This window comes from Diabrotica virgifera, chromosome 2 (assembly GCF_917563875.1).
Source record: "Diabrotica virgifera virgifera chromosome 2, PGI_DIABVI_V3a".
NCBI lineage: Eukaryota > Metazoa > Arthropoda > Insecta > Coleoptera > Chrysomelidae > Diabrotica > Diabrotica virgifera.
This window is the reverse complement of record NC_065444.1, coordinates 30,352,036-30,380,014: the sequence shown is the minus strand read 5'-3', so window position 1 is coordinate 30,380,014 and position 27,979 is coordinate 30,352,036. Positions and strand designations below refer to the sequence as shown.

At 32.9% G+C, this 27,979-nt stretch overlaps 1 protein-coding gene across 5 annotated transcripts; it reads left to right on the top strand.

Annotated features, from left to right (window-relative positions):
* Positions 1-139: 139 nt before the first annotated feature.
* LOC114335800 (uncharacterized) lies at positions 140-23,217 on the top strand. Of its 5 annotated transcripts, XM_050642518.1 has the most exons (3): positions 140-586; positions 5,626-5,909; positions 16,970-17,107. In XM_050642518.1, exons 1-3 carry the CDS (start codon positions 526-528, stop codon positions 17,105-17,107), a joined length of 483 nt encoding a protein of 160 aa, XP_050498475.1. In that variant the 5' UTR covers positions 140-525. The 5 variants fall into 5 exon arrangements, with proteins under 5 accessions (XP_050498475.1, XP_028141891.2, XP_028141890.2 ...); XM_028286090.2 differs by lacking the exons at positions 5,626-5,909; positions 16,970-17,107 and adding an exon at positions 7,045-7,505 and having other exon boundaries at positions 418-586; XM_028286089.2 differs by lacking the exons at positions 5,626-5,909; positions 16,970-17,107 and adding an exon at positions 22,598-23,217 and having other exon boundaries at positions 439-586.
* The last annotated feature ends 4,762 nt before the right edge of the window (positions 23,218-27,979 follow it).

Sequence of the window (27,979 nt, the reverse complement as noted above, 5' to 3'; positions counted from 1 at the left end):
ACGTTTCCTCGACGTTATTGACGTCACTTGGTTGCCTGGGATTGATCGCCAACCTCAATAGAGAAGGCACTTATGAGGACGAGGATAGTTTAATTTACTTTAAAAACACATTTTTCTGTATTCGACAGAATTTCTGTGTTCTCCTCCTGCTTTTATCCTTTTAGCCTTTCAAAGATCGTAAAATCTTCTTATTATTACATAACCTAATGTTACATAACTATTTTTTAATACGTTAGACTTAAACTATCATTATTTTTCAAGGTTAATTTAACTCGCATTTTACATAAATCCTACAAAGTTTATCAAAATCTAGTTTTTGTAAAAATCAGTATAGATTGTACTTATCGATGTTATTTTCGTTTTTCTCATAATCACTTTATATTACATAACAAACAGGAAAAATTGCATTTACTGATGATTACTGAGTTCAATCATGCACTTTGACCTAGAGCAAGATTATTTATATATTAGGATTACCTGCAAACATCTTTAACAGAAACATTTACAAACGTAAAGATAACAGTGATGCAGTCTATAGAAATGTATAAGTTCTTAATTGTATTTTTGACTTTCACAGTCACATCAGGTAAGTCAATAGAATGAGTCATCAACATCATCATGCAACCTCTTCTGTCCACCGCTGGACATAGGTCTCTCCCATTTTTCGCCACTCTTCACGGTCGGTTATGTGCGTCTTGTTGCCATTTCTTGTATATTCGTTTAATGTCGTCTATCCAGCTTGTTGGTCGTTGTCCTCTGCTGCGTTTGTCTTCTCTTGGGCGCCAGTTAATTATTAGTTTTCTGGTACATCCTGAGTCTTTTAGTCTCGCTACGTGACCTACCCCATTCCGTTTCGGCTTGTCTATGCGCTCGACGATATCAGTGATACCTATTCTTTTCCTCGGGTCTTGGTTCCTTATTTTTTTTGTCTTCTTTTGTCACGCGTAGAATCGATCTTTTCCATGCGCCTTTGTGCCATTCGCATTTTTATAGATGTTGTTTTTGTAAGTGTGAGAGTTTTGCTCCGTATGCCATAATAGGAAGAACGCATTGGTCAAATTTCTTCTGTTTCCTAGCTATCGGGAATCGGGATGTTGCTCTTAAAGATATCTCTTAGTGAACCTTATGAATCGTAGTGGTGTTTACAAACTACAATGTTCTGACTGTGATGCCACCTACATAGGAAGAACTTGTAGATCACTTGCTTCTCGCTCTCTTGAACACATCAGAAGAGAGAATACCTCTACCTTCTCACAACATCTCAAAGAGAAAAATCATACTCTGGAACATCCCAGATGATGTTTCTCTTCTACACAATATCCCACAAAGAGACTTTCTGAGGTTGGACTTGTACGAGGACCTGGAAATAGTCAGAGAAAAACAAAAAAGCCCAAATTGTGTCAACCGCCATGTTTCGTTTAACCGGGACTTCCATCCACTTTATCGACAACTTTTTTCTTAACTTCTTTTTAATTACAATAGTACTTTTCACCTCATTATTACTTCCATCGCTTTCACATAGCCACATTTACAGTTGATTTGACACAATTCATACAGTCGGAAAAATGAAAAAATACCCATGAACGAACATATAAAACACGCTGTATTTTCCTGTCACCATGTCACAAAGAAAATTGTCCAGTGCAAGTACATGTAGCAATAATTATTACATGTACTTGCGCTGGCCAATTTTTTATGTGACACGGTGACAGGAAAAAACAGCGTGTTTTATATGTTCGTTCATGGGTATTCTTTCATTTTTCCTACTGTAATGATTTTCTTTCCTTATTCATCTCTATCCATCATTCACTATCATCTATCCAATTATACACACACAAACCAACAGCTGCTATCATCACCCACATACATACCGTTTCATCTCTAAATTTTCATCAATAATTTACTTATATCCACTCCATATAATCATACTGTAACTAAATTTAATAGTCTCACTACTCTTTCTGGGTCCCGTTTATGTTACATTTTAATTATATCCTCATAAATTTATAACACCACCCCTCTCCCCTATGTTAGCTATCTCAAATATTGGTCTGTTTTGTCGAACCCTTAGAGTTCCAGGCGATATGCAGGGATATTGAGAAATGGTGGCATGTATCTTAGCTTGTATTATATATCCCTTTCAGATCAGAAAACAGTTCTACACCTTTGTCACTCACACAGTGGATTTTTTATGGTACTTCCACATACTATAACAACTTAAAATTATTCTAATATAATTGATAACTTTAAATAAACACACAACTGCTTTTCTAAGCCCTAGATATCACATATAAAGGGTTTGATAATGTTTATTAAGTTTTCTGTATTATGTGTAATGTGGTTTGCCTACTTCCTCCATTACAATATTTTAACATTTACATCAAGTCTATTTCCATTTTTACAGACTATTTACCACAGTGGGAACGACTGTTTTTATTGTTATTAATTTAACAAATTTTACAATAAATACCACAAAACAACAGGGAAATTATAACTTCCTGTGGAACTGTCATTCCTGTCATGTCACCATTCAGAATTTCCGTTATCAAAATCACTTGCTTCCGTACAGCCATGATGTGAACTTGTCAGATAGAGCTCATTGGTACCTCGGGCGAAAAACATTGGATATTTTATTCATCCATGTTATAATTCACATCTTTGTCATATGTTCCGATGACGGATCAATTGTAAAGGGTTTTTACCCATATATTTTTACTTTGGTGGTTATCATGTAGATTCTAAGTGAGTATAACCTATAACTTTTTATAACCTTAGTCAACATTTTAAATACTTTGCATCATTTTATCTGGTTATACACATTTTAGAATTGCACTGATGATGATCGGTCAACCGATCGAAAACTAGTTCTGTCTTTGATGTAGCCCTGTATAGGGATTTTAACAAATATACCTTTTATAAAGGATTTTACGTCTTAGTGAACCATACGCCGCCCAAGCAAATTAGTGTTATTCGTTGTTGAAATTCACAGGTCACATTATCCTTGCTTATTCTGGTTTCATGACCGAGATATATAGGTATGTACTTTTCTGTCAATTCGATCACTTGACGTTGGATGGTTAGGTGTTCGCTTGGAAATTAAATTTGTCATGAATATGGTCTTACGGAGATTCATTTTTAGACCTATTGTTCTTCTCTTCTTCTTCTTCTTTTTTTTGTATAGACATGACTCTGTCTCTTTTTTCAATGTGCCTCTAGTAAGTTGTCGTTCCATCGATTTCGTGGTCTTCCCACTGTCGTCTTCCTATTGGGGAACCATCTTTCGCTGTCCTGACTATCATATTTGTTGTCATTCGGCTTATGTGGTCATTCCATTCTATTCTTCTGTTTCTTACCCAGTGATTATTGTTATACGCCTTGCATCTCCGTCGTACCTATATCTGTACTTCTAGCTCTGTCCCATAGAATCTTACCATCGATTTTTCGCAGGGTTTTCATCTACGCTGTTCCGAGCAATCTTTTTGTCCTCTCTGTGTTGGGTCGTGTTTCTGCCGTGTATGTCATTATTGGTCTGATGACTGTTTTGTAAATTCTGCCTTTCATTTCTTTTCCGATATTTTTATTTCTCCATATTGTGTCATTCAAGCAACCTGCGGCTCTGCTTGCTCTATTCACTTGATCTTACACTTCTGTTTCGAGCCTTCCGTAGCTAGATAGTGTGATGCCTAGGTATTTAAACTCCATCACTTGTTATATTATATGACCTTCCAGCTCCAATTTACATCTTATTGGATCTGCTGTTGTAACCATGCATTTTGTCTTTTGTGAGGAAATTAACATTTTAAAATTTCTGGCGATTTTGTTGAATTGGTACAGCATACGTTCTAAATCATCTTCACTTTGAGAGATTAGTATTGCACCGTCCGCATAGCAGATTATTTTAAGTTGTTTTTCTCCCATTTGGTACCCTTTTTTAGTTCTCACTTTTTTTATTATTTCGTCCACGATCAGATTGAACAATAAAGGACCCAAGGAATTCCCCGTGTCTTATACCATTGCCGGCTTCAATTGAGTTAGTTAATTCATCGTCCACTTTTACTTTTATTGTGTTGTTCTGGTAAATGTTTTCGATCGTTTTAATTATTCCTAGAGGTACCTCTCTAGAGTACATATAACAAATGGATAACGTCATTTAATGTGACCCTGTCAAATGCTTTATTAAGGTCCACGAAACACAAATATCAGTGGTGTCATGGTCTGGGAACGCGTGGGAACGCCGTTCCCGCACTGGTTAAGAAAAGAAAAAAAATAATAGAGAATTTAGGTTTTGTAAACAAAAATTAGCACTGCGTTCCCGCACTGCTAATTTTGCCATGACACCACTGATAAATATGCCGGTTTGTTTTATTCCAATGATTTCTCTTGAACTTGCCTCATTATAAATATAGCGTCAGTGCATGACCTTCCCGACCTAAAACCTTGTTCTTCTGCTAATGCTATAATTTCATTCAATATGTTTGTTATCACTTTGGTTGTTAATTTTAATGTTGTGTTTAATAAGTTAATTCCTCTGTAATTCTCCGGGTCCGATTTGTTTCCTTTTTTGAAGAGAGGTATTAGGATGCTTGATCTCCATTCTTGTGGTATTCTGTCTTGTTCTATTATTTTTTTGTATTAGTTTTAATATTTGTTTAGTCAGATCTTGTCCTCCGTACTTTAGGAGTTCGTTCGATATTCTGTCCTCTCCTGAAGATTTTCTAATTTTTAGTTTTCTTAATGCTTCTTTTACTTCTCCCTCCTCAATGTTTATTTCTTCGTTTGTTGTAACTTCAGGTATTGGTGGTTCATTATCGTCGCCTTTAGCAAATAGAGATCGGAAGTAGTCTGTCCATGTTTCCTTCTGAATGTGTTTCGCTTTTATTAATTCGTTCATCTCGTTTATTTGCCCTCTGATTATTCTCCATACTTCTTTTTGTGTTCCGTAGAAGTCGTGTTCCATCTGTTTTGAGAAACTCTGCCAGTGCTCCCTTTTTATTTGCATCACTAAAGTATTCGTTTCGTTTCTGATTCGTTTGTAGTGGTTGTATGCCTCTTGTGTTTGTTTTGTTCTGTATTGTAAAAAGGCATTCTTCTTCTCTTCACATTTTATTTTAACTTTCTCTAAACCACGGGGTTTTCTTCTTTAATATGTGAGTATTCGTTACTTTTCTCTCTCCAAGTGATTCTGTTGCAGCGTTGATTATGTTATCTTTGAGTTTTTGCCAGCTTTCATTGATGTTATCATTTTCTAATATTCCATTCTCAGCAATCTTCTCTGATATTATTTTCCTGTATAAGTATTCCGTGGATTCCGTATGTAGTCTTTCGACTTTGATTTTTGTTTGTGTTGGTGCTGCCCTCTTGGGTGTGAAATATTTCATAATGATTCCTATTTTACATAATACTGAGCTATGGTCGCTACCTACATCTGCTGAGTTGAGGCATCTTACGTCGATTATTTTTGATGGATGTATATATCTCTGTTGGTTACAACATAATCCTATAAGACCTATTGTTGAACATACATGTTCTAATTCTTGTAGCATTTGTCGTGCTTCAACCAGATCTTCGGTGATAAGTCCTATATGTGGATTTTGGTATTTTTCTGGTATTTTATATTTATTTCAGTTGTTTCATCGAGATGTGGAAAAGTATTTTACGATCAAGACAATTATTACAAAATTTACTGTTTTAAAGCAAATGGAGGGGTTTCGTCAATAAAACTGAATAATAATGTAACAATTGAAGAAGTACAATCTACCGATAATAGAGAGTGCTTCAAAATAATAAAACCTCAACGAACTAATTATGAAATTAGCTGCTGGCAAGAGCTTGAAGAAGATTGCGAAGGTGACAATGACGTTTATCAAAGATATTGGAATGAAGAGAGTGATACAATTAAGTGTAAGAAGGTCAATAAAAAGGATTACAAACATGGAAGAATATATTACTATGGAATAAAGAACGGAAACTTAACGGTTATATTTAAAACTAGGATTGTTAAATTTTTTCTTGTTTATGTACCAAATGTAAAACCTAAGAGAGAATGAATTCACTGAATTTAAAATAATAAATTATTTTGTATATATGTATTTTGTATTAACTACTATCCTTTTAGGTTTATAACTCAACCAATCCTGACATAGAGTTTCATCTCAAAGTTAACTCTTTTGAGTGAAAATTTCAATTAAAAAAAAATATTCGTGGAAATGGTCTAAGTACAGGATGGGGACTTTCATGCAACCTCTTCCTTCCACCGCTGGACATGGGTCTCTCTCATTTTTCACCACTCTTCACGGTTCTGTGCGTCTTGTTGCCATTGCTTATATATTCGTTTAATGTCGTCTATCCAGCATGTTGGTCATTGTCCTCTGCTGCGTTTATCTTCTCTTGGGCGCCAGTCAATTAGTTTTCTGGTACATCTTGAGCCTTTTAGTATCGCTACGTGACCTACCCAATTCCGTTTCAGCTTGTCTATGCGCTCGACGATATCAGTGATACCTATTCTTTTCCTCAGGTCTTGGTTCCTTATTTTGTCTGCTTTGTCACGCGTAGAATCGATCTTTTCATTCATCATTGTGCCATTTGCATTTTTATAGCTGTTGTTTTTGTGAGCGTGAAAGTTTTGCTCCGTATGTCATAATAGGAAGAACGCATTGATCAAATTGCTTCCGTTTCATAGCTATCGGGAATCGGGATGTTGCTCTTAAAGATATCTCTTAGTAAACCATACGCCGCCCAAGCAAGTCAGTGTTATTCGTTGTTGAAAGTCACAGGTCAGATTATCCTTGCTTATTCTGGTTTCATGACCGAGATATATAGGTATGTACTTTTCTGTCAATTCGATCACTTGACGTTGGATGGTTGTGTTCGCTTGGAAACTAAATTTGTCATGAATTTGGTCTTGCTGAGGTTCATTTTTAGACCTGTTGTTGAACATACGTTTTCTAATTCTTGTAGCATTTGTCATGCTACCCAGATCTTCGGTGATAAGTACTATATTATGTGCATTTTAGCATTTTTCTGGTAATTTTATATTTGTTTCAGTTGTGTCATCGAGATGTGGAAAAGTATTTTACGATCAAGACAATTATTACAAAATTTACTGTTTTAAAGTAAATGGAGGGATCTCATCAATAAAATTGGCCAATAATGTAACAATTGAAGAAGTACAATTTACCGATAATAGAGAGTGCTTTAAAATAATAAAACCTCAACAAACTAATTATGAAATTAGCTGCTGGCAAGAGCTTGAACAAGATTGCGAAGGTGACAATGGCGTTGATCCACTAGGTTGGAATGAAGAGAGTGATATACTTAAGTGTAAGAAGGTCAATAAAATGGATTACAAATATGGAAGCATATACTACGACGGAATAAAGAACGGAAACTTAACGGTTATATTTGAAATTAGGATTGTTAAATATATGCTTGTATATGTGCCAGATCTACAACCTAAGAGAGAATGAATTCAATGAATTTAAAATAATAAATTATTTTGTATATTATGTATTTTGTATTAACTACTATCCTTTTAGGTTTATAACTCAACCAATCCTGACATATAGAGTTTCACCTCAAAGTTAACTGTTTTGACTGAAAATTTCAATTAAAAAAATATTCGTGGAAATGGTCTAAGTACAGGATGGGGACTTTCATACAATCTCTTCTTTCCACCGCTGGACAAAGGTCTGTCCCATTTTTCGCCACTTTTCACGGTTCTGTGCGTCTTGTTACTATTTCTTGGACATTTGTTTAATGTCGTCCATCCATCTTGTTGGTCATTGTCCTCTGTTGCTTTTATCTTCTTTTGGGCGCCAGTCAATAAGTTTTCTGGTACATCTTGAGTTTTTAGTCTCGCTAGGTGACCTACCCAATTCCGTTTCGGCTTGTCTATGCGCTCGACGATATCAGTGATACCTATTCGTTTCCTCAGGTCTTGGTTCCTTATTTTGTCTGCTTTTGTCACGCGTAGAATCGATCTTTTCATTCGTCTTTGTGCCAATCGCATTTTTATAGCTGTTGTTTTTGTGAGCGTGAAAGTTTTGCTCCGTATGTCATAATAGGAAGAACGCATTGATCAAATTTCTTCCGTTTCATAGCTATCGGGAATCGGGATGTTGCTCTTAAAGATATCTCTTAGTGAACCATACGCCGCCCAAGCAAGTCAGTGTTATTCGTTGTTGAAATTCACAGGTCAGATTATCCTTGCTTATTCTGGTTTCATGACCGAGATATATAGGTATGTACTTTTCTGTCAATTCGATCACTTGACTTTGGATGGTTAAGTGTTCGCTTGGAAACTAAATTTGTCATAAATTTGGTCTTGCTGAGGTTCATTTTTAGACCTATTGTTGAACATACGTTTTCAAATTCTTGTAGCATTTGTCGCGCTTCATCCAGATCTTCGGTGATAAGTACTATATTATGTTCATTTTAGCATTTTTCTGGTAATTTTATATTTGTTTCAGTTGTGTCATCGAGATGTGGAAAAGTATTTTACGATCAAGTCAATTATTACAAAATTTACTGTTTTAAAGTAAATGGAGGGATTTCATCAATAAAACTGGCCAATAATGTAACAATTGAAGAAGTACAATCTACCGATAATAGACAGTGCTTCAAAATAATAAAACCTCAACAAACTAATTATGAAATTAGCTGCTTGCAAAAGCTTGAAGAAGATTGCGAAGTTGACAATGGCGTTGATTTACTAGGTTGGAATGAAGAGAGTGATATAATTAAGTGTAAGAAGGTCAATAAAAAGGATTACAGTGGTGGAAGAAAATATTACTATGGAATAAAGAACGGGAACTTATCGGTTATATTTGAAATTACAATTGTTCAATCTATGCTTGTTTATGTGCCAAATCGACAACCTAAGAGAGAATGAGTTCAATGAATTTAAAATAATAAATTAATTTGTATATATGTATTTTGTATCAACTACTATCCTTTTAGGTTTATACCTCAACCAATCCAGACATAGAGTTTCATCTCAAAGTTAACTGTTTTGACCAAAAATTTCAATTAGAAAAAATATTCGTGGAAATGGTCTAAGTACAGGATGGGGACTTTCATGCAACCTCTTCCTTCCACCGCTGGACATAGGTCTCTCTCATTTTTCGCCACTTTTCACGGTTCTGTGCGTCTTGTTGCCATTGCTTATATATTCGTTTAATGTCGTCTCTCCAGCTTGTTGGTCATTGTCCTCTGCTGCGTTTATCTTCTCTTGGGCGCCAGTCAACTAGTTTTCTGGTACATCTTGCGTCTTTTAGTCTCGCTAGGTGGCCTACCCCATTCCGTTTCGGCTTGTCTATGCGCTCGACGATATCAGTGATACCTATTTTTTTCCTCAGGTCTTGGTTCCTTATTTTGTCTGCCTTTGTCACGCGTAGAATCGATCTTTTCATTCGTTTTTGTGCCATTCGCATTTTTATAGCTGTTGTTTTTGTGAGCGTGAAAGTTTTGCTCCGTATGTCATAATAGGAAGAACGCATTGATCAAATTTCTTCCGTTTCGTAGCTATCGGGAATCGGCATGTTGCTCTTAAAGATATCTCTTAGTGAACCATACGCCGCCCAAGCAAGTCAGTGTTATTCGTTGTTGAAATTCACAGGTCAGATTATCCTTGCTTATTCTGGTTTCATGACCGAGATATATAGGTATGTACTTTTCTGTCAATTCGATCACTTGACTTTGGATGGTTAAGTGTTCGCTTGGAAACTAAATTTGTCATAAATTTGGTCTTGCTGAGGTTCATTTTTAGACCTATTGTTGAACATACGGTTTCAAATTCTTGTAGCATTTGTCGCGCTTCATCCAGATCTTCGGTGATAAGTACTATATTATGTTCACTTTAGCATTTTTCTGGTAATTTTATATTTGTTTCAGTTGTGTCATCGAGATGTGGAAAAGTATTTTTCCACCTACCTCTACCGAAAGTATACTTTTCCGGACCTGATTGTAGGGAGCAAAGTTGTACTTTTCCTCCCTAGGGAGGAAAATATTTTTCCTCCCTAGGGAGGAAAAGTAAAAGTGACGTCATGGTATTTCATTCATGAAATATAACTTATTGACGCCCTGTATAATATCTATTTTCTGTTACGAAGTATCTATACACTTTAACGTTTATTTATAAAACATCCTGTATTTTGCAGAATGGTAAAAAACAGTAAATTGTTATTTTGATTTAACAATGTTTACATTTATAATTTGACTTATATTTGACAGTTGACAGTTATATTGTACCTACTTGTTGTTTTAGTTCTAATAAATTTTGTTGGTTAGTTACATAAATAAATTAAGTAAAAAATGAAAAAATTACTTGTTATTTGAGGAAGATGGAAAACCCATATGTATAACATGGGAGTAAAGTGCCTTTTCCTCCCTTGAATGATTACTGCCCTCCGCTACGCGTCGGGCAGTAAACTTCATTCTCGGGAGGAAAAGTTACACTTTCCTCCCTTGTTATACAAATAGCTATTACGATCAAGTCAATTATTACAAAATTTACTGTTTTAAAGTAAATGGAGGGATTTCATCAATAAAACTGGCCAATAATGTAACAATTGAAGAAGTACAATCTACCGATAATAGACAGTGCTTCAAAATAATAAAACCTCAACAATCTAATTATGAAATTAGCTGCTTGCAAAAGCTTGAAGAAGATTGCGAAGTTGACAATGGCGCTGATTTACTAGGTTGGAATGAAGAGAGTGATATAATTAAGTGTAAGAAGGTCAATAAAAAGGATTACAGTGGTGGAAGAAAATATTACTATGGAATAAAGAACGGGAACTTATCGGTTATATTTGAAATTACAATTGTTCAATCTATGCTTGTTTATGTGCCAAATCGACAACCTAAGAGAGAATGAGTTCAATGAATTTAAAATAATAAATTAATTTGTATATATGTATTTTGTATCAACTACTATCCTTTTAGGTTTATACCTCAACCAATCCAGACATAGAGTTTCATCTCAAAGTTAACTGTTTTGACCAAAAATTTCAATTAGAAAAAATATTCGTGGAAATGGTCTAAGTACAGGATGGGGACTTTCATGCAACCTCTTCCTTCCACCGCTGGACATAGGTCTCTCTCATTTTTCGCCACTTTTCACGGTTCTGTGCGTCTTGTTGCCATTGCTTATATATTCGTTTAATGTCGTCTCTCCAGCTTGTTGGTCATTGTCCTCTGCTGCGTTTATCTTCTCTTGGGCGCCAGTCAATTAGTTTTCTGGTACATCTTGCGTCTTTTAGTCTCGCTAGGTGGCCTACCCCATTCCGTTTCGGCTTGTCTATGCGCTCGAAGATATCAGTGATACCTATTCTTTTCCTCAGGTCTTGGTTCCTTATTTTATCTGCCTTTGTCACGCGTAGAATCGATCTTTTCATTCGTTTTTGTGCCATTCGCATTTTTATAGCTGTTGTTTTTGTGAGCGTGAAAGTTTTGCTCCGTATGTCATAATAGGAAGAACGCATTGATCAAATTTCTTCCGTTTCGTAGCTATCGGGAATCGGCATGTTGCTCTTAAAGATATCTCTTAGTGAACCATACGCCGCCCAAGCAAGTCAGTGTTATTCGTTGTTGAAATTCACAGGTCAGATTATCCTTGCTTATTCTGGTTTCATGACCGAGATATATAGGTATGTACTTTTCTGTCAATTCGATCACTTGACTTTGGAATGTTAAGTGTTCGCTTGGAAACTAAATTTGTCATGAATTTGGTCTTGCTGAGGTTCATTTTTAGACCTATTATTGAACATACATTTTCTAATGTATGTATTTTGTATTAGCTACTATCCTTTTAGGTTTATACCTCAACCAATCCAGACATAAAGTTTCATCTCAAAGTTAACTGTTTTGACCAAAAATTTCAATTAAAAAAAATATTCGTGAAAATTTTTTAGTACAGGATGTGGTCTTTCAAGCAACCTCTTCCCTCTATCGCTGGACATAGGTCTCTCCCATTTTTCACCACTCTTCACGGTTCTATGCGTCTTATTGCCACTTCTTGGATATTCATTTAATGTCGTCCATCCAGCGTGTTGGTCGTTGTTCTCTGCTGCGTTTATCTTCTCTTGGGCGCCAGTCAATTAGTTTTCTGGTACATCTTGAGACTTTTAGTCTCGGTAGGTGACCTACCCAATTCCGTTTCAGCTTGTCTGTGCGCTCGACGATATCAGTGATACCTATTCTTTTCCTCAGGTCTTGGTTCCTTATTTTGTCTGCTTTTGACACGCGTAGAATCGATCTTTTCATTCGTCTTTGTGCCAATCGCATTTTTATAGCTGTTGTTTTTGTGAGCGTGAAAGTTTTGCTCCGTATGTCATAATAGGAAGAACGCATTGGTCAAATTTCTTCCGTTTCATAGCTATCGAAATGTTTGTTCTTAGATATGTCTCTTAGTGAACCATACGCCGTCCAAGCAAGTGTTATTCGTTGTTGAAATTACTACGTTGTTGAACTATTCTGAACATTCTTGCTTATTCTGGTTTCATGACCGAGATATATAGGTATGTAGTTTTCTGTCAATTCGATCACTTGACTTTGGATGGTTTAGTGTTCGCTTGGAAACTAAATTTGTCATGAATTTGGTCTCGCTGAGGTTCATTTTTAGACCTATTGTTGAACATACGTTTTTTAATTCTTGTAGCATTTGTCGTGCTTCACCCAGATCTTCGGTGATAAGTACTATATTATGTGCATTTTGGCATTTTTCTGGTAATTTTATATTTGTTTCAGTTGTGTCATCGAGATGTGGAAAAGTATTTTACGATCAAGACAATTATTACAAAATTTACTGTTTTAAAGTAAATGGAGGGATTTCATCAATAAAACTGGCCAATAATGTAACAGTTGAAGAAGTACAATCTACCGATAATAGAGAGTGCTTCAAAATAATAAAACCTCAACAAACTAATTATGAAATTAGCTGCTGGCAAGAGCTTGAAGAAGATTGCGAAGGTGACAATGGCGTTAATCCACTAGGTTGGAATGAAGAGAGTGATATACTTAAGTGTAAGAAGGTCAATAAAAAGGATTACAAACATGGAAGAATATATTACTATGGAATAAAGAACGGAAACTTAACGGTTATATTTGAAATTAAGATTGCTCAATTTTATCTTGTTTATGTACCAAATGTAAAACCTAAGAGAGAATGAATTCAATGACTTTAAAATAATAAACTATTTTCTATATATGTATGTATTTTGTATTAACTACTATCCTTTTAGGTTTATACCTCAACCAATCCAGACATAGAGTTTCATCTCAAAGTTATCTGTTTTGACCAAAAATTTCAATTAAAAAAAATATTCGTTGAAATGGTTTAAGTACAGGATGGGGCCTTTCAAGCAACCTCTTCCCTCTATCGCTGGACATAGGTCTCTCCCATTTTTCACCACTCTTCACGGTTCTATGCGTCTTATTGCCACTTCTTGGATATTCATTTAATGTCGTCCATCCAGCGTGTTGGTCGTTGTTCTCTGCTGCGTTTATCTTCTCTTGGGCGCCAGTCAATTAGTTTTCTGGTACATCTTGAGACTTTTAGTCTCGGTAGGTGACCTACCCAATTCCGTTTCAGCTTGTCTGTGCGCTCGACGATATCAGTGATACCTATTCTTTTCCTCAGGTCTTGGTTCCTTATTTTGTCTGCTTTTGACACGCGTAGAATCGATCTTTTCATTCGTCTTTGTGCCAATCGCATTTTTATAGCTGTTGTTTTTGTGAGCGTGAAAGTTCTGCTCCGTATGTCATAATAAGAAGAACGCATTGATCAAATTTCTTCCGTTTCATAGCTATCGGGAATCGGGATGTTGCTCTTAAAAATATCTCTTAGTGAACCATACGCGCCCAAGATAGTCAGTGTTATTCGTTGTTGAAATTCACAGGTCTGATTATCCTTGCTTTTTCTGGTTTCATGACCGAGATATAGGTATGTAGCCTAATAAAATAAAAAAAAGTCAAAATGTAAATTCGTACAGGTTGAAACAAATTTTATATTAAAGTTTAGGTGGATACAAAAGATATTTTCGAGAAAGTATCCAAATCATACAAGGGGATCAGTGTTTAACTAATTAAAAAGGGTCATTTTGGCAAAAAAAAATACTTCTTTAACTGCTGAAGTAATTCACTTGTTAATGAAAGTCTACGGGATTTTTTTCTGCGAAGTTGAACGGTAAATCTTTCACATAAGACTCTACTAAATTAAATTTGACCCCCTATTTATTTAAATAATTGTATATAAAACTTAAAAACAAATTGGCAAAAAAATTATTTTTAGCGTTTTAAATAAGCACTATACTATAAAATATCGTATTTTACAAACTAAGTTACGATATGTTACCCGTATTAAGCAAAAAAAAAAAATGGTCGAAAAATATTTAATATTTTTTGAAATATTGAATTTGTTTTTTAAATGTTACTATATTTTCAATTGCAAAAACGCGGTTGTTCCCAAAGAAATATTGACCTGCATAAGATCTCATTATTTTTATTTTTATGTATATTTTCGATAAATATATTGATAAATTCAAATTTCAAATAAACTCCCCCCTAAAATTGCATTTGAAAATTATTCAAATTTGTTTATAATTTGTTTTTTTAATAACGTCGCGGGGATTAAGTATTTTGAAATGCCGTTTCGATAATTGGATTCCTGGGAATTTTTACTAATTAACAGAATTTTTTTGTCGTTTTTTCTTCTTCTTTTTTTCTTAGAGTTATATTACTACGGGCCCTTTTAGGGTTAAATTTCATTAAGAATGTCGAATCTCTGAGTTGTAGATTCTAGACCTAAAAATATTAAGATTTAACTAAAATCTCTTAAATAAAATGTGACTATTTACTGAGTTGCAGGGTGTTTTATTTAAAAATTTAAAAATTGTTGTTACCAAGTACTTTAAAACTATTTGACATATCCTTATCATACTTGGCAGAAAGTGTGGCTATTATACACCCTACTAAATTGTGATTAATAAGCGTTTCTAGCTAGTGCCAGGGGCGTACGCCAGGGGATAGTGAATGATTGACCCTTCCCAAATTCTACGCCACTGGGTGAATTACTATTTTAGAGAAATTTTTCGATTCTCCAATACTTTGTATGTAAATAACTTTATTGGTATCGATAAAGTCATCAGTTTACGAGATATTGGAAGTTTAAAATGAATGAATGAATGAATCAAAATAACTATGCTGTTTCATTTTTAACGTCCAATATCTCGAAAACTAATGACTTAATCGTTACTAGTAAAGAGTATATTATTTACATAGAAAGTATTGGAGAATCGAAAAATTCCACTAAAATAATAATTCCGTCAGTGGCGTTGAATTTGGGAAGGGTCAACCATTAACTATCCCCTGTCGGACGCCTCTGGTCGTAGCTAGAAACTTTTATTTATCAAAATTTAGTAGACTGTATAGTACCCACACTTTCTGCCAAGTATGGTAAGGATATGTCAAATAGTTTGAAAGTACTTGGTAAAAATAATTTTTAAATTTTTAAATAAAACACCCTGTAACTCAGGAAGTAGCCACATTTTACTTAAGTGATTTTAGACCAATCTTAATATTTTTATGTTTATAATTTACAACTTAAATATTCGGAATTTTTAATGAAACTAAACCCTAAAAGGGCCCGTAGTAATGTAACTCCAAGAAAAAAAAAAGAAGAGGAAAAAAGGACAAAAAAATTTGTTAATTAGTGAAAAATTCCCAGCAACCCAATTATCTAAACGGAATTTCAAAATATATAATCCCCGCGACGTTATTAAAAAAAAATAAACAAATTTGAATAATTTTCAAATGCCATTTTAGGGGGAAGTTTAATTGAAATTTTTCTTTTTATCTTTTGAAATTTGAATTTATCAATACATTTATCGAAAATATACATAAAAATAAAAATATTAAGAATTAATACACGTGAATACTTCTTTTGGAACAACCGCGTTTTTGCAATTGAAAATAGAGTAACATTTAATAAACAAATTCAATATCTCAAAAAATATTAAATATTTTTGGACCAATTTTTTTTTAATTAATACTGATAATATAGTGCAACTTCTTCTGTAAAATAAGATATTTTATAGTGCTTATTTAAAACGCTAAAAATAATTTTTTACAAATTGGTTTTTAAAGTTTTATGTCTAATTATTTAAATAAATAGGGGTCACATTTAATTTAGTAAGTATTATCTGAAATATTTACCCTTCAACTTTGCAGAAAACAATCCTATAGACCTTCATTGGTAATTGAATGACCTCAGCAGTTAAAAAAGTAATTTTTTTGCAAAAATGACCACTTTTTAATTAATTAAACAATGATCCCCTTGTATGATTTGGATACTTTCTTGAAAATATCTTTTGTACCCACCTAAACTTTGATATAAAATTTGTTTCAACCTGTACGAATTTACATTTTGATTTACATGTAGTGTAATTTTATTTTACTAGACTAATGTACTTTTCTGTCAATTCGATCACTTGATTTTGGATGGTTAAGTGTTCGCTTGGAAACTAAAGTCATGAATTTGGTCTTGCTGAGGTTCATTTTTAGACCTATTGTTGAACATACGTTTTCTAATTCTTGTAGCATTTGTCTTGCTTCACCCAGATCTTCGGTGATAAGTACTATATTATGTGCATTTTGGCATTTCTCTGGTAATTTTATATTTGTTTCAGTTGTGTCATCGGGATGTGGAAAAGTATTTTACGATCAAGACAATTATTACAAAATTTACTGTTTTAAAGCAAATAGAGGGATTTCGTCAATAAAACTGACCAATAATGTAACAATTGAAGAAGTACAATCTACCGATAATAGAAAGTGCTTTAAAATAATAAAACCTCAACAAACTAAGTATGAAATTTACTGCTGGCAAGAGCTTGAAGAAGATTGCGAAGGTGACAATGACGTTTATTAAAGATATTGGAATAAAGATAGTGATATAATTAAGTGTAAGAAGGTCAATAAAAGGGATTACAAACATAGAAGAATATACTACCACGGAATAACGAACGGAAACTTAACGGTTATATTTGAAATTAGTATTGTTCAATATAGGCTTGTTTATGTACCAGACCTACAACCTAAGAGAGACTGAATTCAATGACTTTAAAATAATAAAATATTTTTTCTACAACCACTATTCAAAGTGCACTTTTCTGCACGGTTTTATGTTAGCAAACTTGATATTTTCTCACAGTATAAGATATTTGACATTAGTGTGCAGAAAAGTGACGTTTCTGTGCCGCAAAGTGACGTTTCTGTGCCGCAAAGTTCTTTTCTGCACAGTTGACTACCTCATTCTGAGTAACGTTATATTCTGTTTACATCCGTGGACTACCGCATTCTGAGTAACGTTATATTCTGTTTACATCCGTGGTTAAACTTTAGACAAATATATAACCTATAAGACAATTATTATATTTAACTATAGCATAGAAACTAAATTATGGATGTTACAACTGTTTTATTTTACAATTTTATTCTTATTAAACATTTTATAATTATCAAATAACCAATAAGGATTTAGCAACCTGTGCAAGAGACGTCGAATGAAGTAGGTTTTGTGTAAATCCGTGACTGCATAAATATACTGTCAATAATGTGTAATAATTGTTTAAATTTAAACAAATTAAAGCAGTGCATTAATTTTTTAACTGATTTCTGTGCAATTTATTTAGGTATAAGGAATTTAAATTGATTAGTAGGTATTAACTAAATACAGTTTAAAATTTATCACATATTCACATATATTATAATTAATCGTCGTTTGGAAATTGTGATTTTTATTTTTAGGAAAAACTGTGCTTGTAGAAAAAGTATAGTGTGAAACACGTGCAGAAAGGTAATTTCTCACTCGTTTGAATTGCGGCACTCGCTTGCGCTCGTACCGCAACTTTTCAAACTCGTGAGAAATTAGTACCTTTCTGCACTTGTTGCACAATATACTATTCTATATATGTATGTATTTTGTATTAACTACTATCCTTTTAGGTTTATACCTCAACCAATCCAGACATAGAGTTTCATCTCAAAGTTAACTGTTTTGACCAAAAATTTCAATTAGAAAAAATATTCGTGGAAATGGTCTAAGTACAGGATGGGGACTTTCATGCAACCTCTTCCTTCCACCGCTGGACATAGGTCTCTCTCATTTTTCGCCACTTTTCACGGTTCTGTGCGTCTTGTTACCATTGCTTGGATATTCGTTTAATGTCGTCCATCCAGCGTGTTGGTCATTGTTCTCTGCTGCGTTTATCTTCTCTTGGGCGCCAGTCAATTAGTTTTCTGGTACATCTTGCGTCTTTTAGTCTCGCTAGGTGGCCTACCCCATTCCGTTTCGGCTTGTCTATGCGTTCGACGATATCAGTGATACCTATTCTTTTCCTCAGGTCTTGGTTTCTTATTTTGTCTGCCTTTGTCACGCGTAGAATCGATCTTTTCATTCGTTTTTGTGCCATTCGCATTTTTATAGCTGTTGTTTTTGTGAGCGTGAAAGTTTTGCTCCGTATGTCATAATAGGAAGAACGCATTGATCAAATTTCTTCCGTTTCATAGCTATCGGGAATCGGGATGTTGCTCTTAAAGATATCTCTTAGTGAACCTTACGCCGCCCAAGCAAGTCAGTGTTATTCGTTGTTGAAATTCACAGGGCTGATTATCCTTGCTTATTCTGGTTTCATGACCGAGATATAGGTATGTATTTTTCTGTCAATTCGATCACTTGATTTTGGATGGTTAAGTGTTCGCTTGGAAACTAAATTTGTCATGAATTTGGTCTTGCTGGGGTTCATTTTTAGACCTACTTTTGAACATACGTTTTCTAATTCTTGTAGCATTTGTCTTGCTTCACCCAGATCTTCGGTGATAAGTACTATATTATGTCTATTTTGGCATTTCTCTGGTAATTTTATATTTGTTTCAGTTGTGTCATCGGGATGTGGAAAAGTATTTTACGATCAAGTCAATTATTACAAAATTTACTGTTTTAAAGTAAATGGAGGGATTTCGTCAATAAAACTGACCAATAATGTAACAATTGATGAAGTACAATCTACCGATAATAGACAGTGCTTCAAAATAATAAAACCTCAACAAACTAATTATGAAATTAGCTGCTGGGAAGAGCTTGAAGAAGATTGCGAAGGTTACAATGGCGTTGATCCACTAGGTTGGAATGAAGAGAGTGATATACTTAAGTGTAAGAAGATCAATAAAAAGGATTACAATCATGGAAGAATATATTACTATGGAATAAAGAACGGAAACTTAACGGTTATATTTGAAATTAAGATTGCTCAGTTTTTTCTTGTTTATGTACCAAATGTAAAACCTAAGAGAGAATGAATTCAATGACTTTAAAATAATAAAATATTTTCTATATATGTATGTATTTTGTATTAACTACTATCCTTTTAGGTTTATACCTCAACCAATCCAGACATAGAGTTTCATCTCAAAGTTAACTGTTTTGACCAAAAATTTCAATTAAAAAAAATATTCATGGAAATGGTTTAAGTACAGGATGTGGTCTTTCAAGCAACCTCTTCCCTCTATCGCTGGACATAGTAGGGATGGCGGTTTTTGACAAAACACCGGTTTTCGGTTATACCGGTTTTTTTGCTTACGGTTTAACCTGGCGGTTATAACCGGCCAAAAAAAACCGGTTTTTCCAAAAACCGGTTTTCGGTTTTTTAATCCAATAGGTTACAATGTTACATTTACAATGCACTACTATCGAAAGAATATGAATATCAATATAAATAAATCACAATTTTTAATAAAACCATTTTTATCTATTCATTATTATATTTATTTACTATTTTATTATTATTTTATATTTATTGATTATTATTAAATATAATATAGCGTAAGATTAATATATACATATTGCAATAATATACAATATAACCCAACCTTTTCAACTTATAAAAAATTTCCCAAACTCTTTCAAATGGGATTTAAAAAAATAATATCAACATAAAAATTTTACTTAAAAATAAATTGGACAATGCAATTTATCTTTTATTTTTATTACCATAAAAAAAATTATCATGTATTTCTTTTAACACGTTTGTTTATTTGTATAATAGGTACATTTTCTAACTCATTTAATACTTCCTGTGTGGGTGTATCGTTTTGAAAACTTAGGGAAATCCTTGGAGATTCGTATTCGTAATCGGTAATTTAATATTCATAGTCAGAACATTATTTTGGTAATCAGAAAAAGTCATTCACCCACTTTCAATGTCAAGAGTCAAGTGTGAAAAATAGATGATGTTTGCGTCTACTTCAATGAGATCACTTCTTATGTAAATATTATGATTACAAATACATTTTCAACGAAATATTATAATAAAACTTAATTGTTTCTGGCTGATGTGAGTTTGCACTTTCAGTTTGCTTCTGTACTTATAAAATAAAATTTTTATTCTGGTTTTGTTTGGAATAATTCTTTGAGAATAATAATTATGATTGGGATCCAAAATAATACCTAACCTAATCCTAATCACCGTAAAAACCTAAAAACCGGTTTTTACTTTAAAAAGAAAAAACCGGTTATAAACGGTAAAACCAGTTATTGCGTAGTAAAAAACCGGTTTTAGGTTTAAACCGGTAGGTTTTTCCCATCCCTAGACATAGGTCTCTTCCATTTTTCACCACTCTTCACGGTTCTGTGCGTCTTGTTGCACTGTCAATTCGACCACTTGATTTTAGATGGTTAGGTGTTCACTTGGGAACTAAATTTGTCATAAATTTGGTCTTACTGAGGTTCATTTTTAGGCCTATTGTTATACGATACGAGACCTATAGGTTTTCTAATTATTGTAGCATTCGTTGTGCTTCACTCAGAACTTCGGTGATACGTATTATATCCTGCGTTTTTCCAACGATGTAGTACTAAATAGAATGAGTACTTTTTGTTTAATAATTTTCGGGTTAGAACGTCCTGCGACGTTGTCCGATGCACAATTGCCATCGCGTCCTATCATTACAATCTTCTTCTGTCAATCCTCGTTCGCTCATTGATCTTCGAACTCCTTCCATCCACGATTACTTTGGTCTTCCTCGTTTTCTGTGTTCCGGTGGTATCTATTTTGCTACTTTCTTTGGTAGTCTTTCTTCTGGCATTCTTTGAACATGCCCATACCATCTAAGCTGTTTTCTATCTATGCAGTCGGTCAAAGGTTCTTTTAGACCCATTTCTTCCTTAATTGTGTTGTTTCGAACCCTATCAAGTTTCGTTTTTCTAGCTGCTCTTCTTAGTGCATCCATTTCTGTGGCCTCTATTTTCCTTATTTGATGTTCTTTCAGACGCCAAGTTTCAGATCCGTACAGCAATGTGCTTTTATCATTGTGTCATATATTCTCAATTTTCTTTGTTTTCCTATTTCAGTACTCCATAAAATTCCATTCAGAGATTTAATTAATTTCCTAGCTTTAATTATTCTACTGTTTATTTCTGCATCATCCGTTCCTTCTTTATTAAAATTTATTCCCAGGTATTTACAGTCTTTACATCGTTTTATTGTTTTATTGTTTTCCAGTTGCAGGTCAGTAGTTTCCTCTCCTACGTAGAGGTACACCGTCTTTTCCATGTTCATTATCAAACCCCATTTTTCAAATTCTTCATTCAATTTTCGTGTCATGTGCTCGAGATCCTCTTTGTCATTTGCACATATTACTTGATCATCGGCAAATTGGAGGGTATAAAAACAAGTATCATCGTCCACCTGTATTCCTTTGCATTTCGATTTCGATTAAATAATTCTACAGTTCGAAAATTGGCTATAATATGATGCTTGCAGAAACAATCCATCCCTTCATTTGATTGTGCAAAATTTTCCCTCCTCAAACTGCTTGCTGCATTTTTCCTTTTCCTAAAGCTAAATCAGCTAAATGGTATTAATTATGTGTACTATTCCTTCATATGTTTGTCATCTAGTTTGTTTTTTCGTTATATTGTAACGAGTAGCTCTATCAGGGCGACAGACTCGGTAAAGCACAGGTTAAAACAAAGTAAATATATTTAAGATATTTATATACAATTCGAAATAAATAAAATAAAATATAACAATATTAGAATATTACAATATACAACACAGTATATACAATAGAAATAACGCTACACGGAATCAATATATCTACACACTCACACTCGCAGCTTATCACATTTCAATCCAATGCGATAACAATCAAACACCGACACAAAGTAACCCATCCACCGTCTTCGGATCTGCAATGGCCACTGCCGGTCTCGGCGGATACAATTCCGGCGAAACGCAGAGAGCGCTCCCACCTCAGCAAAATTCCAATTCAATCCATTGCATCTCTGCCGTTTCAGTTCTTCCTGGTTCAGTTTGCCAAGGGGTACTGATTTTATGATTCTCCTTTCTTGTCTCGAATACACTCTTGGTAACCGTCAAACGGAGAGGTGGCATGTAGTGGGGTTTCGCCGGTATGGAAACTCGTTCGATCCTGTGAGGTTGATCTGCCGAACTACGGATGCAGGCATAATATCAGTACAATATTTTTCTATTATCTTGTGCATCTTGGTATTGTTCTGGTAATTTTATATTTGTTTCAGTTGTGTCATCGAGATGTGGAAAAGTATTTTACGATCAAGACAATTATTACAAAATTTACTGTTTTAAAGTAAATGGAGGAATTTCATCAATAAAATTAACCAATAATGTAACAATTGAACAAGTACAATTTACCGATAATAGAGCGTGTTTCAAAACAATGAAACCTCAACAAACCAATTATGAAATTAGCTGCTGGCAAGAGCTTGAAGAAGATTGCGAAGGTGACAATGACGTTTATCAAATAGATTGGAAGGAAGAGAGTGGTATAATTAAGTGTAAGAAGGTCAAACAAGAGGAATCACGTCTTCTTCCATCAGGTGGTATTTTTGGTGAAAGAATATATTTCCATGGAATAAAGAACGGAAACCTAACGGTTATATTTAAAACTTTGATTGTTGAAAATTTGCTTGTTTATGTGCCAAATCGAAAACCTAAGAGAGAATAAATTCAATGAATTTAAAATAATAAAATATTTTGTATGTATTTTGTATTAACTATCCTTTTAGGTTTATACCTCAACCAATCAAGGCATACAGTTTCATCTGAAAGTTAACTGTTTTGGACGAAAATTTCAATTAAAAAATATTTGTGGAAATGGTCTAAGTACAGAATGGGGACTTAAGTAATTTCTATAAAATCACTTTTAATAAATCATATTTAAAACAAAAAAAAATTTAGTTATTTATTAATTTATTTATATATTAATTACGTATATTATTATATTAATTGATAAGATTTATATCAAGGATATTTAATAGCTCATAAACCAATTCTACTAATATAAAATTTAGGAAAAAATTTAGATACAGTACAAACAATTTAAAACAAATGAATGAAACAGAAACATATTCCAACTTCTTAGAAGCGATTAACGAACTAACAATGACAATGGATTTAGTAGGATAATCTGAGATACAATCTTTAGCAATTATATAGAAGAATACTTAGAAGATAATTCTGGTTGGGGTTGCTAAATACGAATACCCCATCACAATGGACTTCCGAAGCAACTGGTGCCCACGATCACTGCTAAGGAACATTATTTTCTGGAGTTTGAAAGGTTTTCGGCACTGAATGCATAGAAATGGATTAGTAGGTGGTTTTGGAGTCGCTCAATACGAATATATCATCAGAACTCACGCCCGGATCACCTGGTGCCCTAGGTGCACTAATAGGTCCAATAATATTCCCTCTAACTGAAGACACACAAAAAACTAAATTTCATTTAAAAAAATTAAAAATCAGTTATTTAGTGAATTTGGAAATGTAGTGCTACCTCCCATCAAAATTTATACCATTTGTTGTTTTGTCTGTGTAGTTATAAAAATCCTAAGTGGTATGTGTTAATTTATTTATTTATTTTAAAACTATTCTCAAGTAAGTGCCTGCGCCCTATTATTATTTATTCAATTTTCTTTCTGAACATATTCTATCATACAATAGCTCAAACAAAAAAACTCCTTCCTTTTCAGATCACCTATAATTTTTACAGTTTTTCAACCAATATTATTTTGACATTCTTTTTTACTTATCTTTTTATCTAATTATTTTTCTTATAATCCTCTACATTTCACAGATTTCAAAGTGTCAGGCACCTACAATTATATTAAATATATGACATCCCTTAGTCCTTTGACTGGGAACAATACATACATTTTTTAAAAAAAATTTCCTATTTGTCATTTTCCATACTTTGACCTCTGCCCATATCTCATAACATCTACGAGCAAAGACCTTCACATTAGTACAAGTGTCTACAATAAAACTATTTCGGACTTAGCTTATACATTAAAAACATACCCACTCGAACGTTGTCTTTCTCATTTCTAACACAACATTCTCTGTTTTTCAACACACATATTCCTTCAGGATCCATTCTAATTTCACTATGTTTTGACATACGAAGCATGTCTGCTTGCCCTGTCCCTTACCTAGCTATCCTATTAGCATAAGTTGGACGTATAAACATGTTATCAACGAACTGGCAACGCATCCCTTGTAACGGCATCATTTAACTATGTACTTGTAAACGCCGACCTGAAGATGATCTGAATAGTGTAGAGATCGAAACCGGTCGTCAAAGTATTATTAAATGATTGTGAGTAAGTCTGTGTTTCATTACTTCTTTTATTATTTTTATATTATTTCGATATTTAATTGAAGTTTTTCTATCAACATAAACTGAATATATCCAGAAACTGGGGGTGTCCAATAATGGGTACATTTGACATATTCGAATACACTTTTGCTAAATTTATAATATCGAAATAATATAAAAATAATATTTTAGTAAATTACAATTAATTAATATGTTCTTTTTATCATCCGTAACTTCACGCATGTGCTCTTAAACAGACAAATCTTTGATCTTTAATAACTCAAAAAGTATTGATTTATTTTAATAACATGATATAACAAATTTTACATATAATTTGTCCCTCTATCAATTTGTGGGGCTATTTTTAATAAAATAGTTTTCACCCCTGAGAAGGGGTGGTATTCACCCCCAGGGTAAAAGTGCAAGTTGGCGTCAAATCGTTTTTATTTCTTGGGGTATGATCTAACTAGTCATTAATTTTCATGCAAATCGATAGAGGTTTAACAAAATAGGAGGTGAAAACCTTTAAAGACTACACTAACTTTCCCCTTTCATCCCTTATTGCTACTTCCTGTATCCACTGAGTAGGGGAGTGCAATTAGAACGAAAAGATACAATGTTTCGGAAAAAATCAAACAAGGTTATATTTTTCTAATACTTTTTTTGTTAGTTTATAAATATGTTAAAGTAAAAAGTTCTACTCACAAATTTCGCCGCTAATTGTTTATTAATTGTTTAAACAATAACAATTGTTTTGTATAAATAATGTTAAGAATATGGGTGAATTCAACATTTTATTTTGATAAAAAATGTTTTTATTTTAGTTTTGATTATGCTGAACCCGAATCTGACATTACAATTTGCAAATTCAAAATGGCGGATTCAAAATGGCGGATTTTTCCTAAAAATCCTTAAAAAGTAGTTGTAAAATCCGAATTTTTTTTATAAAACGTGTTTGTTTACATATATGTGGATATTTTTGAGAGGTTGCTAAAGCTGAATCAAATTTTGATAATTTAAATTATAAAATGGCAGATCCAAAATGGCGGATAACTTAAAAAATAGTTGTAAAATCATAATTTCTTTACAAAATCTATTTATTTCTACATATTATATTTATTTTTGAGAGCTTTGATAAACCTAACTTAAATGTTAACATTATAAACTATAAAATGGCGGATCCAAAATGTGGATTTTCTAAAAAGAACATAAAAAAGAACATTTTTCTAAAACATTTATTGTCTTTATTTTTAACAGGTTGTTGAATCTGAATAAAAGATTAAAAATTTAAATTTCAAAATGGCGGATCCAAAATGGCGGATATTTAAATGAAAAACAAGTAGAATCCAATCAAACAAATATGGAATTTCATTCTTAAAAAAAAAAAGATAAACAAATAATTTTCACAATTATATTACAAATTTTCGATTAGAAGGATATAATTACTAATTGGAACATAGTTTTTAATTTCAAACAACTTTTTTTTATAAAAATTTTCGATATTGTGAAATATAAAGGTACTTTACTCTTGAGTGAAATTCATATTTTTTGACATACCTCGTACAAAATTAACAAAATTTGATATTTGATGGTTGCATCTTATGTTATATACGATGCAGAGTATTTTAAAATGAATAACTTTTTTCGTAAAACTGATATTAAAAAAGTTATCAATACGTTCCAAGTTTCGCAGACATACTGTACAAGAGCTAAAAAAAAATTTTTTTATTGAACATTTATTATTGTTGAAGCTTATTAATAAATGTATTTTAGGTAAGTTTTACAGAAAAAAGTTTTGATCACTCTGTATATACATTTTTTCAGCTGGTAATTTTCGGTTTTTGTATTACATTTTTGTTATCTTTCTAAGTTTTCTCAAAAAGAAATTGTTTATTTCATTTTTAAACTAAAATAATTCAGTGTTTTTTAAAAATTACATCCCAAGCTTTAAAAAAATAGCAAAAAAATTGTATTAGATTTATTCAAACTTGAGTAATACCGTCTTAAAATGGTGGGAATTCTGTAAAACTACGAAGTTTTCAAAAATTACATTTTTTGAGACATCGTATTATTTGAATTAAATTTTTGAAATTTTTTTTAAATGAAACATCGTTTAGTAAGTTGATTGAGAGGTAAGTTGTGCAAATTTGAGAGTTTTATAAGTAAAATTGTATTAGTTACACATTTTTAAATCATTTTAAACAAAATTCATGTAAGGCTCATTTTCCGCCCACACCGTACTTATGTCCATACATTTTATTTCTTTTTATTACAACCATAAGATATTTTATTTCATCTTCTTTCATGTCCAATTTGTAAAATTTCTTTTGATCTATTAGTTAAAGAATTACATTTAAAAAACTCAACCGTGCACTTCTTCCAACGCTAGTTTACAGTGCGCCAATGTGTGTGAGAAGGGTGACTTTAGCGTTATAAATAAAAAATTACAGAAGCTAGAGATTTAATTTTAGAAAAATCTTTATATAAGGTTTTTTTGTAAAATTTTCTGAATTTTTCAATGGTCAAGTCAGTTTTTTTCTAAAAATTATATTTTCGAAGTTATTTAAAAAAACATCTAACTTCGCTGTTCATTTGTTTAATAAAAAATGAAGCACCCACTTCTCGAGTAGAACTTTTTGATATGTTGTTTATTAAACATTTCTTAATGAAATTACAAAAAGTTTTATCTTGTTTGATTTTTTCCGAAGTGAAAATCTAAATGCACTCCCCTAGAAGTGTCAGCCTAAAAGGGGTTATAATTATCAATATACAATAGACACATTTCACATGCCAAACTCCATATTACTTATGACGATGATTTTTCGGCTCTAGCTCTTATACTAGAAGGTTTGAACTTGAATTTAGATACTTGATAATTACAAAAATAATATTTTTACTTGTGTTTTTGAGCCTTGAAAATCGTCATTCTTCGTTTTTTAATTTTTTATAACTCGAAAATAATCAACTTAGAAAAAAATTAAAAGACCCTTTTTGGTTCGAATCATCTAAAAAATCTAAAAAGTCATTATTTAATTACTAAGTATAGTCAGAACAAAATTATATCGGGCACCCCTTATTTGTAATAATTGTTAACATATCTACTAAATTACAAACATGAAATAATTTTTATCCATTAAACATATCAGTGTAGTTGGGCCTTATATCGGATCCTCTACTATTAAGTTAATTTTGGCCTAGTCTGTTTAGTTTACGATTAGTAATAGCCCTTGGGTCCACATATAAAATGATTATTTATGACCACACCGTCGAAACTTTTTGTACT